Below are 15088 nucleotides of genomic sequence, written 5' to 3' on the forward strand. Positions count from 1 at the left end.
ATTTACCATCTGTTTTAGACTTTTAATTCTTGTAATATAGATTTAGAGTTAGAGCATATAAGTAATATAAAATACACATTATTTTCTTTTATAATTATTTTAAAAAAAATTGCCCTATCAAGATTTGAGTTCTTTTCAAATTAGGGCCTAAAACTCTTAGCAAAAGCCATACATGATAGAGATGTACAAACCAGGTATTTTTTTAAACAAGTTAAGGGCAAGAAAAGTCAAAACTATTTTTTATCAAAACTATTCCCGGTTTCAAACCTGTTACCAAGTAGAAAAGGATCTGCTTACTTTGAAAGCAGTTCCGAATCCTGTGCCAGCTATGAAAGATTTTAACTATCGAAACACTATTCTTGTCTTGTAGAAAGATTCAATGCCTATAAAAATGAAGGTGCTTTCATCACAAAGAGCATTCTCCCTGTTATAAAATTCCATCCTATTTATGACTGGACTGAACGTTAAACCAGTTCACTTAACAAGATAGAATCATCATACAATACAAGTATCTATATCAATTATAATACTCTCAAATGGAGAGCACCCGAGTCTCGTTTTTCCATGTGTCGCCACAAAAATAGGCATGTTTTACGACATCAAAACCTGGAGTCACCCTTGTAACGTTTTTCAGAGGAAAAAGAAAAGAAGAAAATAACAAACATCAATTGCCAGCTCTTCTCAAGAATGCTAATACACCTAAACCAGCCACCAATGCAGCCCCGGCTGCAACCGAACTGTAAGCCGAAGCCCATGTATCTGCATGAACATGCTCCAAACCACCACCTGATGAACCCTTTCGGTTTCTAGGCATCCCAGAATAATCCAGCTGCAACTTTAATCCCTGTGTATTATGAAAAAAATTGTATCAACTTATACATACAAATACCATGAAATAGGACCAAAGACCATGGGTAAAAAACTAATTTTACTCAAAAGTGTACGTTCATACCTTCCAACCAGCTGATCTAGCATGTTCCACAGCTGCGATAAGATCACTATCTGTTGCAAGCATTACCATATCCTTATCTTCATCTTCATACTACAATGTCTCACCAAAAGTCAAAAGTCTGTCATTCAACATTCAGTAAACCTTTTCACTTTTTAGATGACGAGAGTTACCAGAATCTGTGGGAGGTTGTTGCGGTCAATCTCACCACCTACTCTTTGAAGTATGGCGGTTATAAGATCCGCCAAACTATGAGTTTCTAACACAATGACAAAATCAAGTAAATTAACATCTGTAATATCAAATTTTATCACAATAATAATTAAAGTAATGAAAGAAAAAAACATACCACACATAAACCTATGCATCCGACCCTTTCTATCTTGAATCTTGAAATTAAACGTATAAGGTAACGAAGGTGAGGGATAAACAGCTTTTCCAATTTCTGTCCCATTTTCAGAAGCAATCTTGAAAGAACCCTCACTGCAAAATCATTATTTCTGTTTAGGTTTGACCAAAAAAGTCAACACAGTGCTCATACCTTTTTGTTTCACTGTCATCGTCTGCAGGTGGTGCTGACATGGCAGAATCCCAAAAGTTTTGCATCATTGAATTTGCAGCATCATTATCAATCGCTGCAGTACTTCCAGCCTAATTCATGCATAAATCAATCATATCAATCATGCCCAGTAAAATCCCACCGACAGCAAAGCTATAAGTAGGGTCTGGGGAGGGTGGGATGTAGGCACACCGTACCTCCATCCAAAGGAATGAAGAGGTGGCTTCCAGAGAGACCCTCGGCTCTAAGTACATGTGTATGAAGCAAAATAAAGGAAATCAAAGTTTAACAGTTATATACAAACTACTACTAATTATAATAATATTAATAATAAGATCACAGTTTAACAGCTATATAAAAGCTAATAATAATTATAATAATAATAATAATATATGTAAGGGAAATACCATTATGGTATGCGACCTAAATAAGTTAAGTCTAAGCCCTAAGGTATTCAATTCTCTCTAAAAATCCTTAACTTTAATTCTACTTCTCCACGAATTCCTATCCTCAACCATGTCCTCGGAGAGGTTTAGGTCTATCAAATCATGCCTAATCCTCTCATCCAAGTCAATTTCGGTCGTCCTCTACCCCTCCTCCCCTCTATAGTAATGTTTTCTACGGATCTAACAGGATTCGTCGTCTGTCTTCTCTTTACATGTCCAAACCATCTCAATCTCCACTCTCTTATCTTGTCTGCTATGTTCGCCACCCCTAATCTCTCGCGAAACACAACGTTTCTTATTCGGTCTAGCCTTGTGTGCCCACACATCCAACGTAGCATTCTCATTTCTGCTACCTCCATCTCCCGCACTTGTGCCTTCTTGATGGCCCAACACTCTGTTCCATATAGCATTGCAGGTCTAACTACTACCCTATAGAATTTTCCCTTTAGTTTAGTCGGGAAACTCTTGTCGCACAATATACCTGTGGCTGCTTTCCATCTACACCATCCTACCTGAACTCGGTGGGTGACATCACTGTCTAATTCCCCATCGCTCTGTACAAATGATCCTAAATACTTGAACTTCGTTACCTGCGGGACCACCTGCCCTTCAATTGTGATCTGTGCGTCTTCATTGTCGTTTATCCCACCAAAATCACAGTGGAGGTACTCCGTCTTAGATCGGCTAATCTTTAAACCTTTTGTCTCTAAGGTTGTTCGCCACTCCTCAAGCCTCATGTTTAGATCTTGTTTTTTCTCAGCAAGTAACACAATATCGTCTGCGAACATCAGCAAGTAACCTTTTGTCTCTAAGGAAATCAAGCGAAGCTGTGATAGTGAAGTTGGAAGGAGAAAAAAGGTTGCAGAGAGAAGTGAGAAGATGGCAAAGTTGCGCTTTTAACTTCATGCATAAATAATGAACAATAATTAGACATAAATAATGAACAATAATCAGATTTTAACTTCATGCATAAATAATGAACAATAATCAGATTTTAACCTGAGTCGTTTCAATCTAAACCTGGCCCATTTAAGAAGTTAACTTACTGAGGCTACAGCTGCATGAATGATCTGAAGTACATCAGTAACTGCAAGAATTACTCCATCTGCATGAAAAGACACCAAATGAACTGAATAAATCAGGCACATAAATATAAATTATTCAAAATATTAATATGATGTAAAATTTACCTTTATCAACAACAGGAAGATGTAAAAACTTTCCTTTATTCATAGTATGCAGAGCTTCAACGATTGGTGTATCAATGCTAGCACATTCAGGATTTGGGGTCATCACCTAAATAATAAATAAATCATCAAATATATATATGTATATATATTAATAAACAAATAATTAAAATACACAAACCTTTTCCACTAAGGTTAATTCAGGACGAAGACCCAGTGCTATAACTCTATTCAAGATATCCTTTGACCTATTATACATTAAAATCACATTTTTATGATACCATTAGCTGAAAACCACATGATTTGTTTGATATATATGCATATATAAAATACAAATTTAAATATACTAACGTCAAAATTCCACGCGGTTTGCTATCAACTGTTACAATGGCGGAGCTCGTGTGACCCTCGAGCATGGTTTGTGTTGCCACTAGCACCATGTCTGATGGTGAAACAGTTACAAGCCTATGAAAATAGCAATTTCAGGTAAGTAATTCATAATCATGTGCAATTCGTTAAGAAATATTTTTTTTTAATTTATCAAAGTAAAACATATTACCTACATTGGATTTCCTGATATTATGGTTGATAAAGAAGGCTTGAACAGTCGCTCTCGAAGTGTTTCAATGAATGTACTGGAACCTGTTTTAAACAAGTGAATAACATATAATCAAGAACTGAAATCTATTAACAAATAACTTATAATAGATATTATTAAGTATTAACCAACCAGCAGCCGAGGTTCCCCAATGCTTCTCAACACCTTCAACTGCAGCTGCAATAGCTTTCCCCTTTTCAGCAGCTTTTTCCATACGCGCGATCGCGTCATTCAAACATTTTGAAATATCAAGAATGGAAACAACCCCTCCATTTTCTACAACAGGCAAGTGTCTAAATTTTCCTGCAAGACAAACATTTTGATAATAATCAAGTACATTTCTTTGTGAATTGCGACACGTCACAAGTTTTCATTGGATGTTCCTACCTTGTACCATTTTCTGTAAGGCTTCTACTGCAAGTGTGTCTGAAACTACAAAAACAGGATTCCTTGTCATCACAGCCGAGACAGGAGTGGTTTCAAGATCAAGCTCACGAGCCACAACTCGTGTTGCAATATCCTACAATTATGTCGAAATCTAGTTAAAATATATGCTATGAAGAAACAAATTCTTTTAAAAGGTCAGTGTTTTATAAATCGTGATTAGGCGCCGATTGATCGGAAATCAGAGGGCTACCAACCCCAATTCACCTAATTGCCTTAAAAGCGGTACCAGTCAAATTTCAGTCAAAATATTTTTAGTATTTGAAAATTAGGGGTGAGCAATAACTGAACTGAAAACCAACATCCCACCCAAAATTAACCGAAAACAGATTTAACCCAAAAACGATTATCAGTTTAACAGTTTTTATTTGCACCCTCGGTTAACCGAAATTAACTGAACCAAAACCATTCATATTTTCATATGTTTATAGCTTTTATGCCTCCATTTCATGTATTTCATGTTTTTACCACCATTTCATGTATTTATGCCTCCGTTCCATTTCATGTATTTCTAAGTAAAAATTTTACCCCAGGTTTGATTTTGGTTATTAATTGAACTTAACCTAACCTAACCTAACCTAACCTAACCAAACCGAAAAACTAACCAAAGCAATTAACTGAAAACGGAATGGTTAATTTGATTGAGGTTAACCCCTCCTAAAACTTTATATTTATACATACAATTTTGTATGCAGATATTATTGAAAAATTACATATAAACTTCCAATCCGACTAGCACTGTAAAAAGGAACATAAACCTTGTCTGTTAATATGCCAGACAGTAACGCATTCGCATCAGTAAGCAAAAGAGCATCAGCTTTCCTAGCAGTCATGCGCCTACACGCCTCAGCAACCGTGGTCGACTCAGGCGCCGTCAAAGCTTTGGAAAGACGCAATCGCTTCACAGTGCGTTCTTCCGTCAACCTATTGAAGTTTTGTTCTATCTTGATCAATCGTTGCGTGTAATTATATAATATAATATATAAATTAAACATTAACTTACATTGGACGATTAGCGGGAACAGATCTTCGAGTGGCGCCATTTTCAGAAGGTTTTTTTTTAGAGTAAGTTGTGGAAACCAGGCTTCTTCGAGAAGAACCTGTGGTCATGTTGATCAAGAATAGAATTGAATCAATTCCAAGAGTATTGGAGGATTTAAAGCGATTGATTAATGATAGGAGAGGAACCCTAGTAGTTGTGATTGTAAAACATGAGTTTGATTTTAGGCAAATAAATTCTTTACTCTTATTATTCGAATTGGAGAAAATTTTAACGATTCAGCCAAAGGGTGCTTTGGGGTTTTACGTTTTCCCTTTTTCGGATATTTATATACGTTCTAGAAAAGTGGGATGAGAAAAAACAAAACAAATAAATAAAAAACAACCAAAATAACTAGACTCAACCCATTTATTCATTTGGGTTTTATTTGTTCGTTTGAAAAGTGTTTGATTTTACTAAATAGCTAGCAGGGACTATCAGACACTCGTGGGATGGTTAAGGTGGTGATTCTCATTCTTTTTCTTTCTTTTGTTTTGTTGATTCTAATGAACGACTAGCAGTGACGCGACTGTCAGACATGAAATCATATATCTCGTTTTCCTTTCCTTTCCTTTCCTTTCCTTTTTCTTTTCCTTTTTTTTGTGTATTTAGACGAAACTCGGGAACACAGTGTTTAAGCATTCTCAGCAGGTCCTTCGTATTTTTATGAGTAGGTTCTCTGTATTATATATAGTAGTTGTAAGTGGAGAAAATAGAGAAACTTTTGTTGATGATTTCCTTTGGAGAAACACTGTCCACCTCTATAATTTTTTATGTGCTGTTTGTTTTTCTAGAAAAGGTCTGTGTGGGCTGTTTTGTCTGCGCCGCGCAAACATTGACACCTACAAACTGTTTGTTTTCTCGAAGACGTTTCACTAAAAAACATCTGCACAGGTTATTCTTGGTGCAGACTTGGCACATCCACTTCTGAGATATTTTAAGGTTTGTAGAGGGTTAAAACACCACACTCTACCAACACCACGATCCACCACCGCCACCACCACCCACCGTTCGCCACCACCACCACCAGCCACCACCCACCTACCACCGTTCGCCACCACCCACCCATCCACCACCATCGTCCACTACCGTTTATCACCCACCGTCCACCACCACCACCACTGCCACTATCATCATCCAGCACCACCACCACCCAATACCACAGTTCGCACTCCACCAGTTTGTTTCAAAAATCTACATACGTTAAAAAACAAGCAGTCTTCTTCTTGCAAACTGCATATGTTTGGTCGACATCTTCTTCTACATATCTCTAGATATGGTTCGCAAATTGCAGACATTTTACCACTGAAAAAACAAGCAACACCTTAATGTTTATTGAAAGTGGTTGTGAGTGAAAACTTGAGAAAAGGTCATGTTAAAAGTATAAAAATATATTATTTAATAATTGAAAAAATGATAAAAAAAAATGTAATGAATTTTAGTGTAATTATATTGATAAGATAGATGCTATCATTAAGCAACACAATCTTTCTATAGGGGTTATTTGCAATACTTTTAAACACCAAGGTTCACAATTGAAAAAAAGGCAAACGAAAGCAAAACAGCCCCCACTCCGGTTAACGGCGTCTTCTATCAAACGCCGATCGTGAAATGGCTTCGTTAACTCGGCTCTCAAGAAAAACCCTGAAAACCGCACTCACCTCCCACCGCCACCTGCTCAGCCGCGCCGTTGCTACCTCATCAGCCGTCAAGGCATCCGAACCGTCGGCGCCACCGGCTCAGAAGATAGCCGAATCTCCAGATCGAGTGAAGTGGGACTACAGAGGCCAACGGCAGATCATTCCGCTAGGTCAGTGGCTACCGAAGATCGCCGTGGACGCTTACGTGGCTCCCAATGTTGTGTTGGCTGGGCAGGTCAACGTTCTCGATGGGTCTTCTGTTTGGAATGGTGCTGTGCTGCGTGGAGATTTGAATAAGATTACTGTGGGGTTTTGTTCTAATGTTCAGGAGAAGTGCGTTGTTCATGCCGCTTGGTCGTCTCCTACAGGTTTTGTTTTTTATTGAGCTAATATTTAGGGTTTTAGTATATTATTGTATTAATAAGTCATCGATTGAGAAATTTTATGTGAGTTTAGTGAATTAGGGTTTTTATGATTTGGAAATGTTTGAATTAGGCTTCACTGATGAGTTTAGAGATATACTTTTTGGATGTTATTAAGAGATATTGTTTGCAAGTTTCCCAATTGATAACATTTCACTTTTGAAATGTGCAAGGGGTAAAGAACTTACAGTATCTGTGTTCGTTTTTCTATGGTTATAATGCCAAGAAAGTATATGGATTGGTTTAGTTTTATAGTCACTTCACTGTTATCAAGCCTAAGGGTTCATGTTTTCTTTGGTGGTAATACTTGGTTATAGATATCATAGGTGTAAAACTTCAAATGTCATATCCTCTTTGCAGTTTCTGAAGTTTTATAGACCACTTGTTATCTTGGTCTATGTTTATTGCAACACATCTGAAGCGATGATTGATAATTCTGGAAATAAGAAAAGTGAAGTGGCTAACTATTAGAGATGCTGTGTCTAAACTTCTAACGTGTATTAAGTAGCACGGTTCAGTGAAGGCTTTTTGCATGTTTGTTCTATTTAATCTGCAAATGATACTCAACAAGCGTGTATAAACCATTCAAGTTGAGTAGTTGATCTTCTTATTTGGAACTCTCACTTTTTATATTGAGCAGATTTTTAAATGACCGTGGAAAATGTTGCAAGTTAAGGTGGCTAAACTATATAAGGTCTAATATTGAATGTGGTGAATTCTCAGATGATAAGACATGATCATACACACAGCTTGTATGCTAGCATATTGACAAGTTCAGTTTTACTTTTTATATTTATCTTTTTTTTGTTTTGAAGTGTCTAGCTAATGGGTCTAAGGGCTAGTGACATCTCGGTTTTCTATATAAGTGATTCACACTCCAGGCCACACAACCATTGTAGCTCAACGCATATCACTTGTGGTTTAGGCTCATTGGCTAAGTGCTTTAAAATAGAAAAAAAGTTTCATATCAAAATTTGAATTGAACCTGCTACCAATCTTGCATAGAAGCTGTGTATACTCTTATCTTCATCAGTTGAGAGTTTACCACATTTTATTTTGGGTCTCGCACAGACATGCTCAAGTTTAATGGTTGAATCCCAATTAGAAACCTTTTTTTTATATAGAAAAAACCATGTTTTAGATATGGGTAAGCGTAAAAACAGATCAATATTCGAACCAAATAAGTGGTTGCTAATGTTTTAGCTCATTCTCTTTTCGAGATTTGAGTATTTGACACAAAGTTAGGAAATAAAATTAGGAAGCAACCACATTTGCTTAAAAGGGAACCAAACTGTCCCGTGCACACTCTTAAATTTAGAGAGTGAAAGGGTTGTACAGAGATCACACGTTTTGACTTTCGAGTAAGTGCAATTTAGTTTACTGGTTATCTTTATTTCATAAAAGGTTATTTGGGGCTTAAGTTTGAGAAGGTGAAATTAGTTTACTGGTTATCTTTATTATCATTATTTCATAAACAGTTGTCTTTGGTTTACAGGTTTACCAGCAGAGACAATGATTGAACGGTTTGTGACGGTTGGAGCCTACTCCCTACTGAGGTCATGCACGATCGAGCCAGAGTGCATAATCGGTCAGCACTCAATACTGATGGAAGGGTCTTTGGTTGAAACCCATTCTATACTTGAAGCTGGGTCTGTACTGCCTCCAGGAAGAAGGATTCCAAGTGGAGAATTATGGGCCGGAAATCCGGCTCGGTTTGTGAGGAAACTTACTCATGAAGAAACCCTAGAAATTCCAAAACTTGCAGTTGCCATTAACGACCTCAGCAAAGAGTATTTCAATGAGTATTTGCCGTACTCAACTGTGTATTTGGAGGTTGAGAAGATGATGAAGGCTCATGGAATTTCAATTTGAATAAAATAATTATCTATTTTTTTGTTTTGTTTATCGTGTATCAGCTTTCCTTGAAAGGGAGAAATAAGTAACTTGAGAGGACACGGTCTGCTTGTTTCTGTATCTTGATTCAAAGATTAACTAGACTGTTTGGGCCAGTGTTGTTAAAACCAGACTAGACACATTGTTCTGTTTGAACCGACACTTATTGGACATGCCGGTTTTTGGCAAGTGGTAGTTGAACTGGTGACCCGGTGGCCCCTGCTCGTTGGACTGGTTTAGGAATTCTGATATATATTTGTATTTGCCGACGTGATGTTGGCGATGTATTTTTGAATATCCAAATAGTATTCAAAATTTTACACTCTTTCGTGGTGTTCGGGCACTCCTTGGTTTGGCACTCTAGCCATCAGCAAAACGCCGGCACCAACTCGGGTTCATCAATCGGTTAACAAAATCTAGTTCCACTACCCGAATGGTTTAAGTGATGTTGTTGCTGTTTTGTATTTTAGAATATGTTAATGCAATTCATGTTTTTAAACTCTTTCATGGTGTTGGGGCACCGTTTGGGTACCCCTAGGTTTGGCACTCCATCTATCAGCAGAAAGTTGCCAACAACTCAAGTTCATCAACGTGTTACCAAAATCGGGTTCCACTACATGAATGGTTTAAGGCCGTGTGTCATGATTGATTGGTTTTATATAGGTTTGTAAACGAACTGAATGTTCGGTGAATTTTTCGTGAACCGTTCGGCGGGAAGTTTGTTTATGTTCGTTTATTTAATAAACAAACGAACACGAACAAAAAGTTTGTGTTCGTTTAATTAAACGAACGAACATGAACACATGTTCCGTTTGTTCATTTATGTTCATAAACGTTCGTTTATGTTTATTTATGTTTGTTTGTGTTAATAGAAAATAATTAAATATTTTTTTGAGAAGTTATCTACTTAAAAAGTTTTGTATTTGTTAATTTATGTTTGTTTGTGTTCATTTATGTTCGTTTATCTTTGTTGAATTATGTTAGACAAACACAAGTGTTCAATTTTAAATAAACGAACAAAAACTTAAATATTCGTTCGATTAAGCATTCGTTTCCGTTTAAAGTTAAATGAACGAACACTAACATACCCTTGTTCATGTTCGTTCGAATTGTTTACATGCTTTTATTATTCACGTTGATGAATATATCTGTCTCAATTTCTAGGCTTCGTCGATTTTATATTTGTGTTCATTTGTGTTCGTGAACCGTTCGTGAACACATTCATTTCCTTAATAAACGAACACAAACTTAAAATCTCGTTCGGTAACTGTTCGTGAACCGTTCATGAAAAAATTATTTCATTAACGAACGAACATGAACAAGGTCTTGTTCGTGTTCGTTCGGTTCGTTTACAACCCTCCACTTTCTATAATTCCCTACCGATCACTCATCAATACCCTCTACTCAGACCCTATATTTATAGATCTAACCCTAACTTGGCGACCAAAAATTATCATACTAATACATTACAATTACCAAACTAAATCAATTTGACTGACTTGTCAACTTAGGTCTTCCCATATTCACCGACTAGTGAATACGTTGCGGAATTACCAACACCCAACATCGACCATATATGTCATTCGAGTTTGGTGTTCGATTGGAATTATGGGAGCGGTTGACCTCTTGGTGAGGGAAGTGATGGACGGGTAGCTGGTGTTCATCAAGTCACAAACCTTCTCAGTCGATAGCAATTGTCTCTAACCACCTCCACATGATGGGAGGGGCCTAGGGTCGGTTTGGGGGGGGGGGGGGGACGCGGGGTTATATTCTTTTTTTTTATTATTTTAATTATCTTTTGAGTAAATTACATATCCTTGGGTTTCAAACAATGAAAATGATCTCATATGCATCGCATCTGACAATTTTTAACAGTACGCATGACCATTTAAAGAACAAAAATAGTGGCATACATTAAACACAAAGGATGCTTTAGCGTATTTATTAGAACTAAACGACGAAATATGCAATTTCCATTATACCTAAAGGATAAAAAAAAAAAGTAATTTACTCCATTTTTTTTTCACAACGAAAATATTTCATTAACTCCAGACAATTATAATAAAGTGATAGGTAAATAGAAAACAAGCTGCTCTGCAACCCCCTTTTTATAGTAAAACCGATCCTATTAAAAATGAAACTTTGAGTCATGGGGGCCGAGAAATTACCATGCACAACTCACTGGACCCTCGTAAGAAAATTAACAGCTTACAGGGCCAAGAAACCAAATGTATCAAAAGCAAAGTGGAGAAACACGTATTGATTGTCCAAGCAAGTTTTCTCTTGTTTAGCAACTTTGTCTAATTCTGCTTTCAACGCAGCCTGACCCGCAACAAGAGGGGACAGTCCTGTAATGTCCACACAATGCAATTTTTGTTTTCAATCAATCTTCTTCATGAGTCATGAGTCATGACTTTTAATATCTTGTTCAGTCTCATCTATGTTTTTTTTTTCTTTATCGTCTGTTGATGACCCGGACATCTCAATCTCTCATCGCTTGCCTTAACGCTTGATGCTACCCAAAGGCACGCCTTGTTCACTCCATGTTAAATCATGACCAATAACACATCTCCTTTCCAAATCATGTAGTGCAACAATATATTTGTTTTATTGTGGCCAACAGTATATTCCATTGGGTTTAACAATGGACTATATGTAAGCCTACATAGCATCTACAATGATGCCACTAATAATGGTCCCCCACAGGGACCACTTCCTGTCACTATCATGAAGGTTTTCCAACTGTATTGTAGATCTGTTGGAGTGTAGCTCTGTTATGTCGATGCGATGCTACTTGCTAGGTCGTGTCAATGCAATGTTGTTGGCTTTGTTGAGTTATTTGGGATGTTACCCCAACAAGTAGATTTCTGCATTACGCAAGGACATCCAAAAAGATACAAAAGAAAGGAAAACGCTTGTGGGAATGGTGTGGTAAACGGTTATTTATGTTTCGGTCTTTTAAGGCAATTGAGTTGGTATCATATGATACCAAGCTTGTCTAATAATCACAAAAGCTTCTAAAACTAGTCACATACCCAAATGCCCGTCGAGATGTTTCGGGTTTACCCATCAGGTTCGGGCTCGTTTGCAGTTGCCATTTATAGAGGTGGAAAGGGGTAAACAAATAGAGAGTTCCTTTGAAAACTATACACCTCTACCCGAACAGATGCCATTTATATAAACATATTGACCAGAACCCGGCCCGTTTATATAAACATGTCAACCCGAACACAGCCCACAAGTCGATCCGGACCTGGCCCGTTTACATAAACAGGTCGACCCGACAGAGCCCATTCATATAAACACGCTGACCCGAACACGATCAGTTTATACTTTATATACAGAGGTCCCCTTTTATTAAAAAGATCGACCCGGACACGACCCATTTTTAAACAGGTCGGATCGAACGGGAACCGTTTTATAAATGGGTCCCCGATTGTTAAACAAGCAGACAAAAGACAACCCGTTTTTAAACAGGTCGACTCGAACGTGACCCGTTTATTTAAACAAAGGTCAACCTGCCACCCAAAAGTGATTATTTATTTATTAATCAATTAACGGTACGCATAGAATGTCATTAAATGGTATGATAATAACTGAAATGTTTGTTAACCGTTGACGGACCTGGAGTTACGTTCAAGCGGTTTGACTAGCTGAGTAGGTGCATCATAATCCGGGATGTTGAGCCAAAGCCCATGAGAGATGGCGGTGGTGACACCTTCCCTTAAGCTGAAGGGGTACCCTCGCACCAAATCAGTACGGATCATACAAAGTGTTGAAGAAGAAAGGCGTTGCGGGTGTCAGCAGATTATTAATATGCTGAGCCAACGCATTGATCTCGTGTCCTGATGGATCCTTGGCCACCTTCAATCCAATTACAATTAATTAATTCAATTCCAATTATGCTTAAATTAACAAACTAATTTGTTACACCAAACTAGTCGTTTGGATTGAATTTTAGACCTTCATAGGTTTGGATATAGGTTATTTGGTTGGTTTGGATCAGTTTATTCGGATTTAAAATGTTTTTGCCGATAATTGAAATATGAACCGATCCTAATTCATACCGAATATCATTTTTCCTAGTTTTGCTTCATGTTTATAATCAGATGATTTGGTATTTGGCTCTATTGGGTTGGGTCAATAATAATAATAATAGGGCATTATCCGATACAAATAAAAGTAACATTCTAAGCATGCAAATACATTGATTAATTAAAGTTTTGAATTAAAATAATTATTTTATAAAAAATAGTATAGTGCAATTAATTACACTAGTTAAAAAGTACTGTAATTTTAATATAATTACTATAGTTATTGTATAATTTTCACAATAAAAGTAATCTGCATTTGATTCAAACCGTAATAATAATAATAATAATAATAATAATATTAATTAAAAAAGATAGTTATTCGGCTTAACCGAATTCAAAAATCTGTATATCCGATCAAAATCAAATTTGCAATTCAGTTACGGTTAATAATCAAACCGAATCCACCATTCGGGTGGGTTTTTTTTTTCTTTTTGTTATAGATACGGTTCAATTTTCAGTTTTCTCGGTTTTTTTCACACCCAGAGACAGAGATCTCGACTTACGAAGCAGTCATCGTCGATGGTGAAGATATACTTCTTCTTCGAAACAAGGAAACCGAAGCACCGGCAAGCAGAATCCTTGAACGAAACGCAGCTAGCTTTCGGACCCAAGATCCGGTTAATATCATTACGGTTATACAACTCGTAATCGAATCCCTCGGGTACTTTGATAGTTTTGGTGGGATCACCATCTTGCACAATGATCAAATGGTAAGGCTGGAAGAATGCCCTCCACTGCTCAAGAAAATCAAGGTTGCGAATAGTCGGAATGACAATGTCGAGGTCTTCGGCTAAAGGCGGTACAACGGTGGTGGCCGGAACAGACATAGCGGAGGGTTTGAGGGATTGAAGATGACAAGAGAGACGTGTTGTGTTGTGATGGAAGTGTTACGGGTGTTGTGTTATATATAAGGTTCAAGTCACATGGGAAGAGGGTGTGACCACGTTATGAAGGGTGGTGAAAAGCTGTTTTGTTTATTTTATTTTATTTTATTTTATTTTATTTTTTGTGACAGCTGTGGAATAAAAATGAGAAAGCAGTTGAGATAAATAAATTATGAGTGATGTGAAGAATGTGCGTGCCTCTTAACATTGTAGTTCACGTTCTTGTGTTGAGTTTTATGTTATTAGATCAGGATTTTATAGTATAAAAAGGATGTTAATTACATGTTGATTTAACTATTGCTTTCTGTAGGGGTATGGTACTAAAACCCGGTTCTACGACCCTAAATCTATTATGTTTGGCTTATTTTATTACATGGACTAATACAATGTTATTGGGCTGAGGGGGTTTTGTGGAGGTAACCCTAACTGGGCTAGGCCCATTAGGGTATCATGATGGTGGCCATGAGGCTCTCTATATAAGGAGGTCTCCACCTCCTTATTAGCGGGTCATGCTCAATAAGAGCCACCACCACTTTTTGTGTCTGTAAACAAGAGATCTTAGGATTTCTTAGCAGTCACCTCCACTCCCCCGAAAAACCATTGCAGGTCTCAAGCAGCCGAAGAAGAAGATCAAGACGTGGTTCGTTCATCTCAAAATCCGTGGAAACATCGTCATGGATCAGGTCAGATTTCATTTCGTGTTTCGACATTGGCGCCATCCGTGGGACGGCAACGAACTACCCTTCGATCTTCATCTCGGCTGTCGGATCTCTCCCAGGAAAAACCCAGATCTGGAAGTTTACAGAAAAAGGCTTCAAGGCTTGTTCTATTAAAGCTCAAAAAGATCCATAGATCTAAAAAGAGGCTTCCAGATCTGGGCAAGAAGAAACGGCCTGATTCAAATGATCAGGTCTCCGGATCTGTGATGGTTTT

At 37.4% G+C, this 15088-nt stretch overlaps 2 protein-coding genes and 1 pseudogene across 3 annotated transcripts; 1 reads left to right on the plus strand and 2 right to left on the minus strand.

The window, feature by feature from the left end:
• Positions 1-426: 426 nt before the first annotated feature.
• On the minus strand, positions 427-5103 carry LOC143581691 (CBS domain-containing protein CBSCBSPB5-like). Its single transcript, XM_077064418.1, has 13 exons — positions 4942-5103; positions 4127-4259; positions 3872-4042; positions 3705-3783; positions 3493-3606; positions 3323-3389; positions 3145-3250; positions 3001-3059; positions 1491-1600; positions 1299-1432; positions 1123-1208; positions 953-1042; positions 427-844 (listed from the first exon to the last, which is right to left on the minus strand). The coding sequence occupies exons 1-13, from the start codon at positions 5014-5016 to the stop codon at positions 665-667; spliced, it is 1404 nt and encodes a 467-aa protein (XP_076920533.1). The 5' UTR covers positions 5017-5103; the 3' UTR covers positions 427-664.
• A 1730-nt stretch (positions 5104-6833) lies between these two features.
• On the plus strand, positions 6834-9406 carry LOC143581692 (gamma carbonic anhydrase-like 2, mitochondrial). Its single transcript, XM_077064419.1, has 2 exons — positions 6834-7230; positions 8780-9406. Exons 1-2 carry the CDS (start codon positions 6834-6836, stop codon positions 9154-9156), a joined length of 774 nt encoding a protein of 257 aa, XP_076920534.1. The 3' UTR covers positions 9157-9406.
• Positions 9407-12785: 3379 nt separating this feature from the next.
• Positions 12786-14098, minus strand: LOC143581676 (UDP-arabinopyranose mutase 1-like; annotated as a pseudogene). Its single transcript, XR_013143868.1, has 2 exons — positions 13775-14098; positions 12786-13041 (listed from the first exon to the last, which is right to left on the minus strand). The product of XR_013143868.1 is annotated as a UDP-arabinopyranose mutase 1-like (transcript).
• Positions 14099-15088: the final 990 nt, after the last annotated feature.

Source organism: Bidens hawaiensis, unplaced genomic scaffold, assembly GCF_021521415.1.
Source record: "Bidens hawaiensis isolate Kalapana, Puna unplaced genomic scaffold, B.hawaiensis_p1.1 tig00031140_1, whole genome shotgun sequence".
In the NCBI taxonomy this organism is placed as follows: Eukaryota; Viridiplantae; Streptophyta; class Magnoliopsida; order Asterales; family Asteraceae; genus Bidens; species Bidens hawaiensis.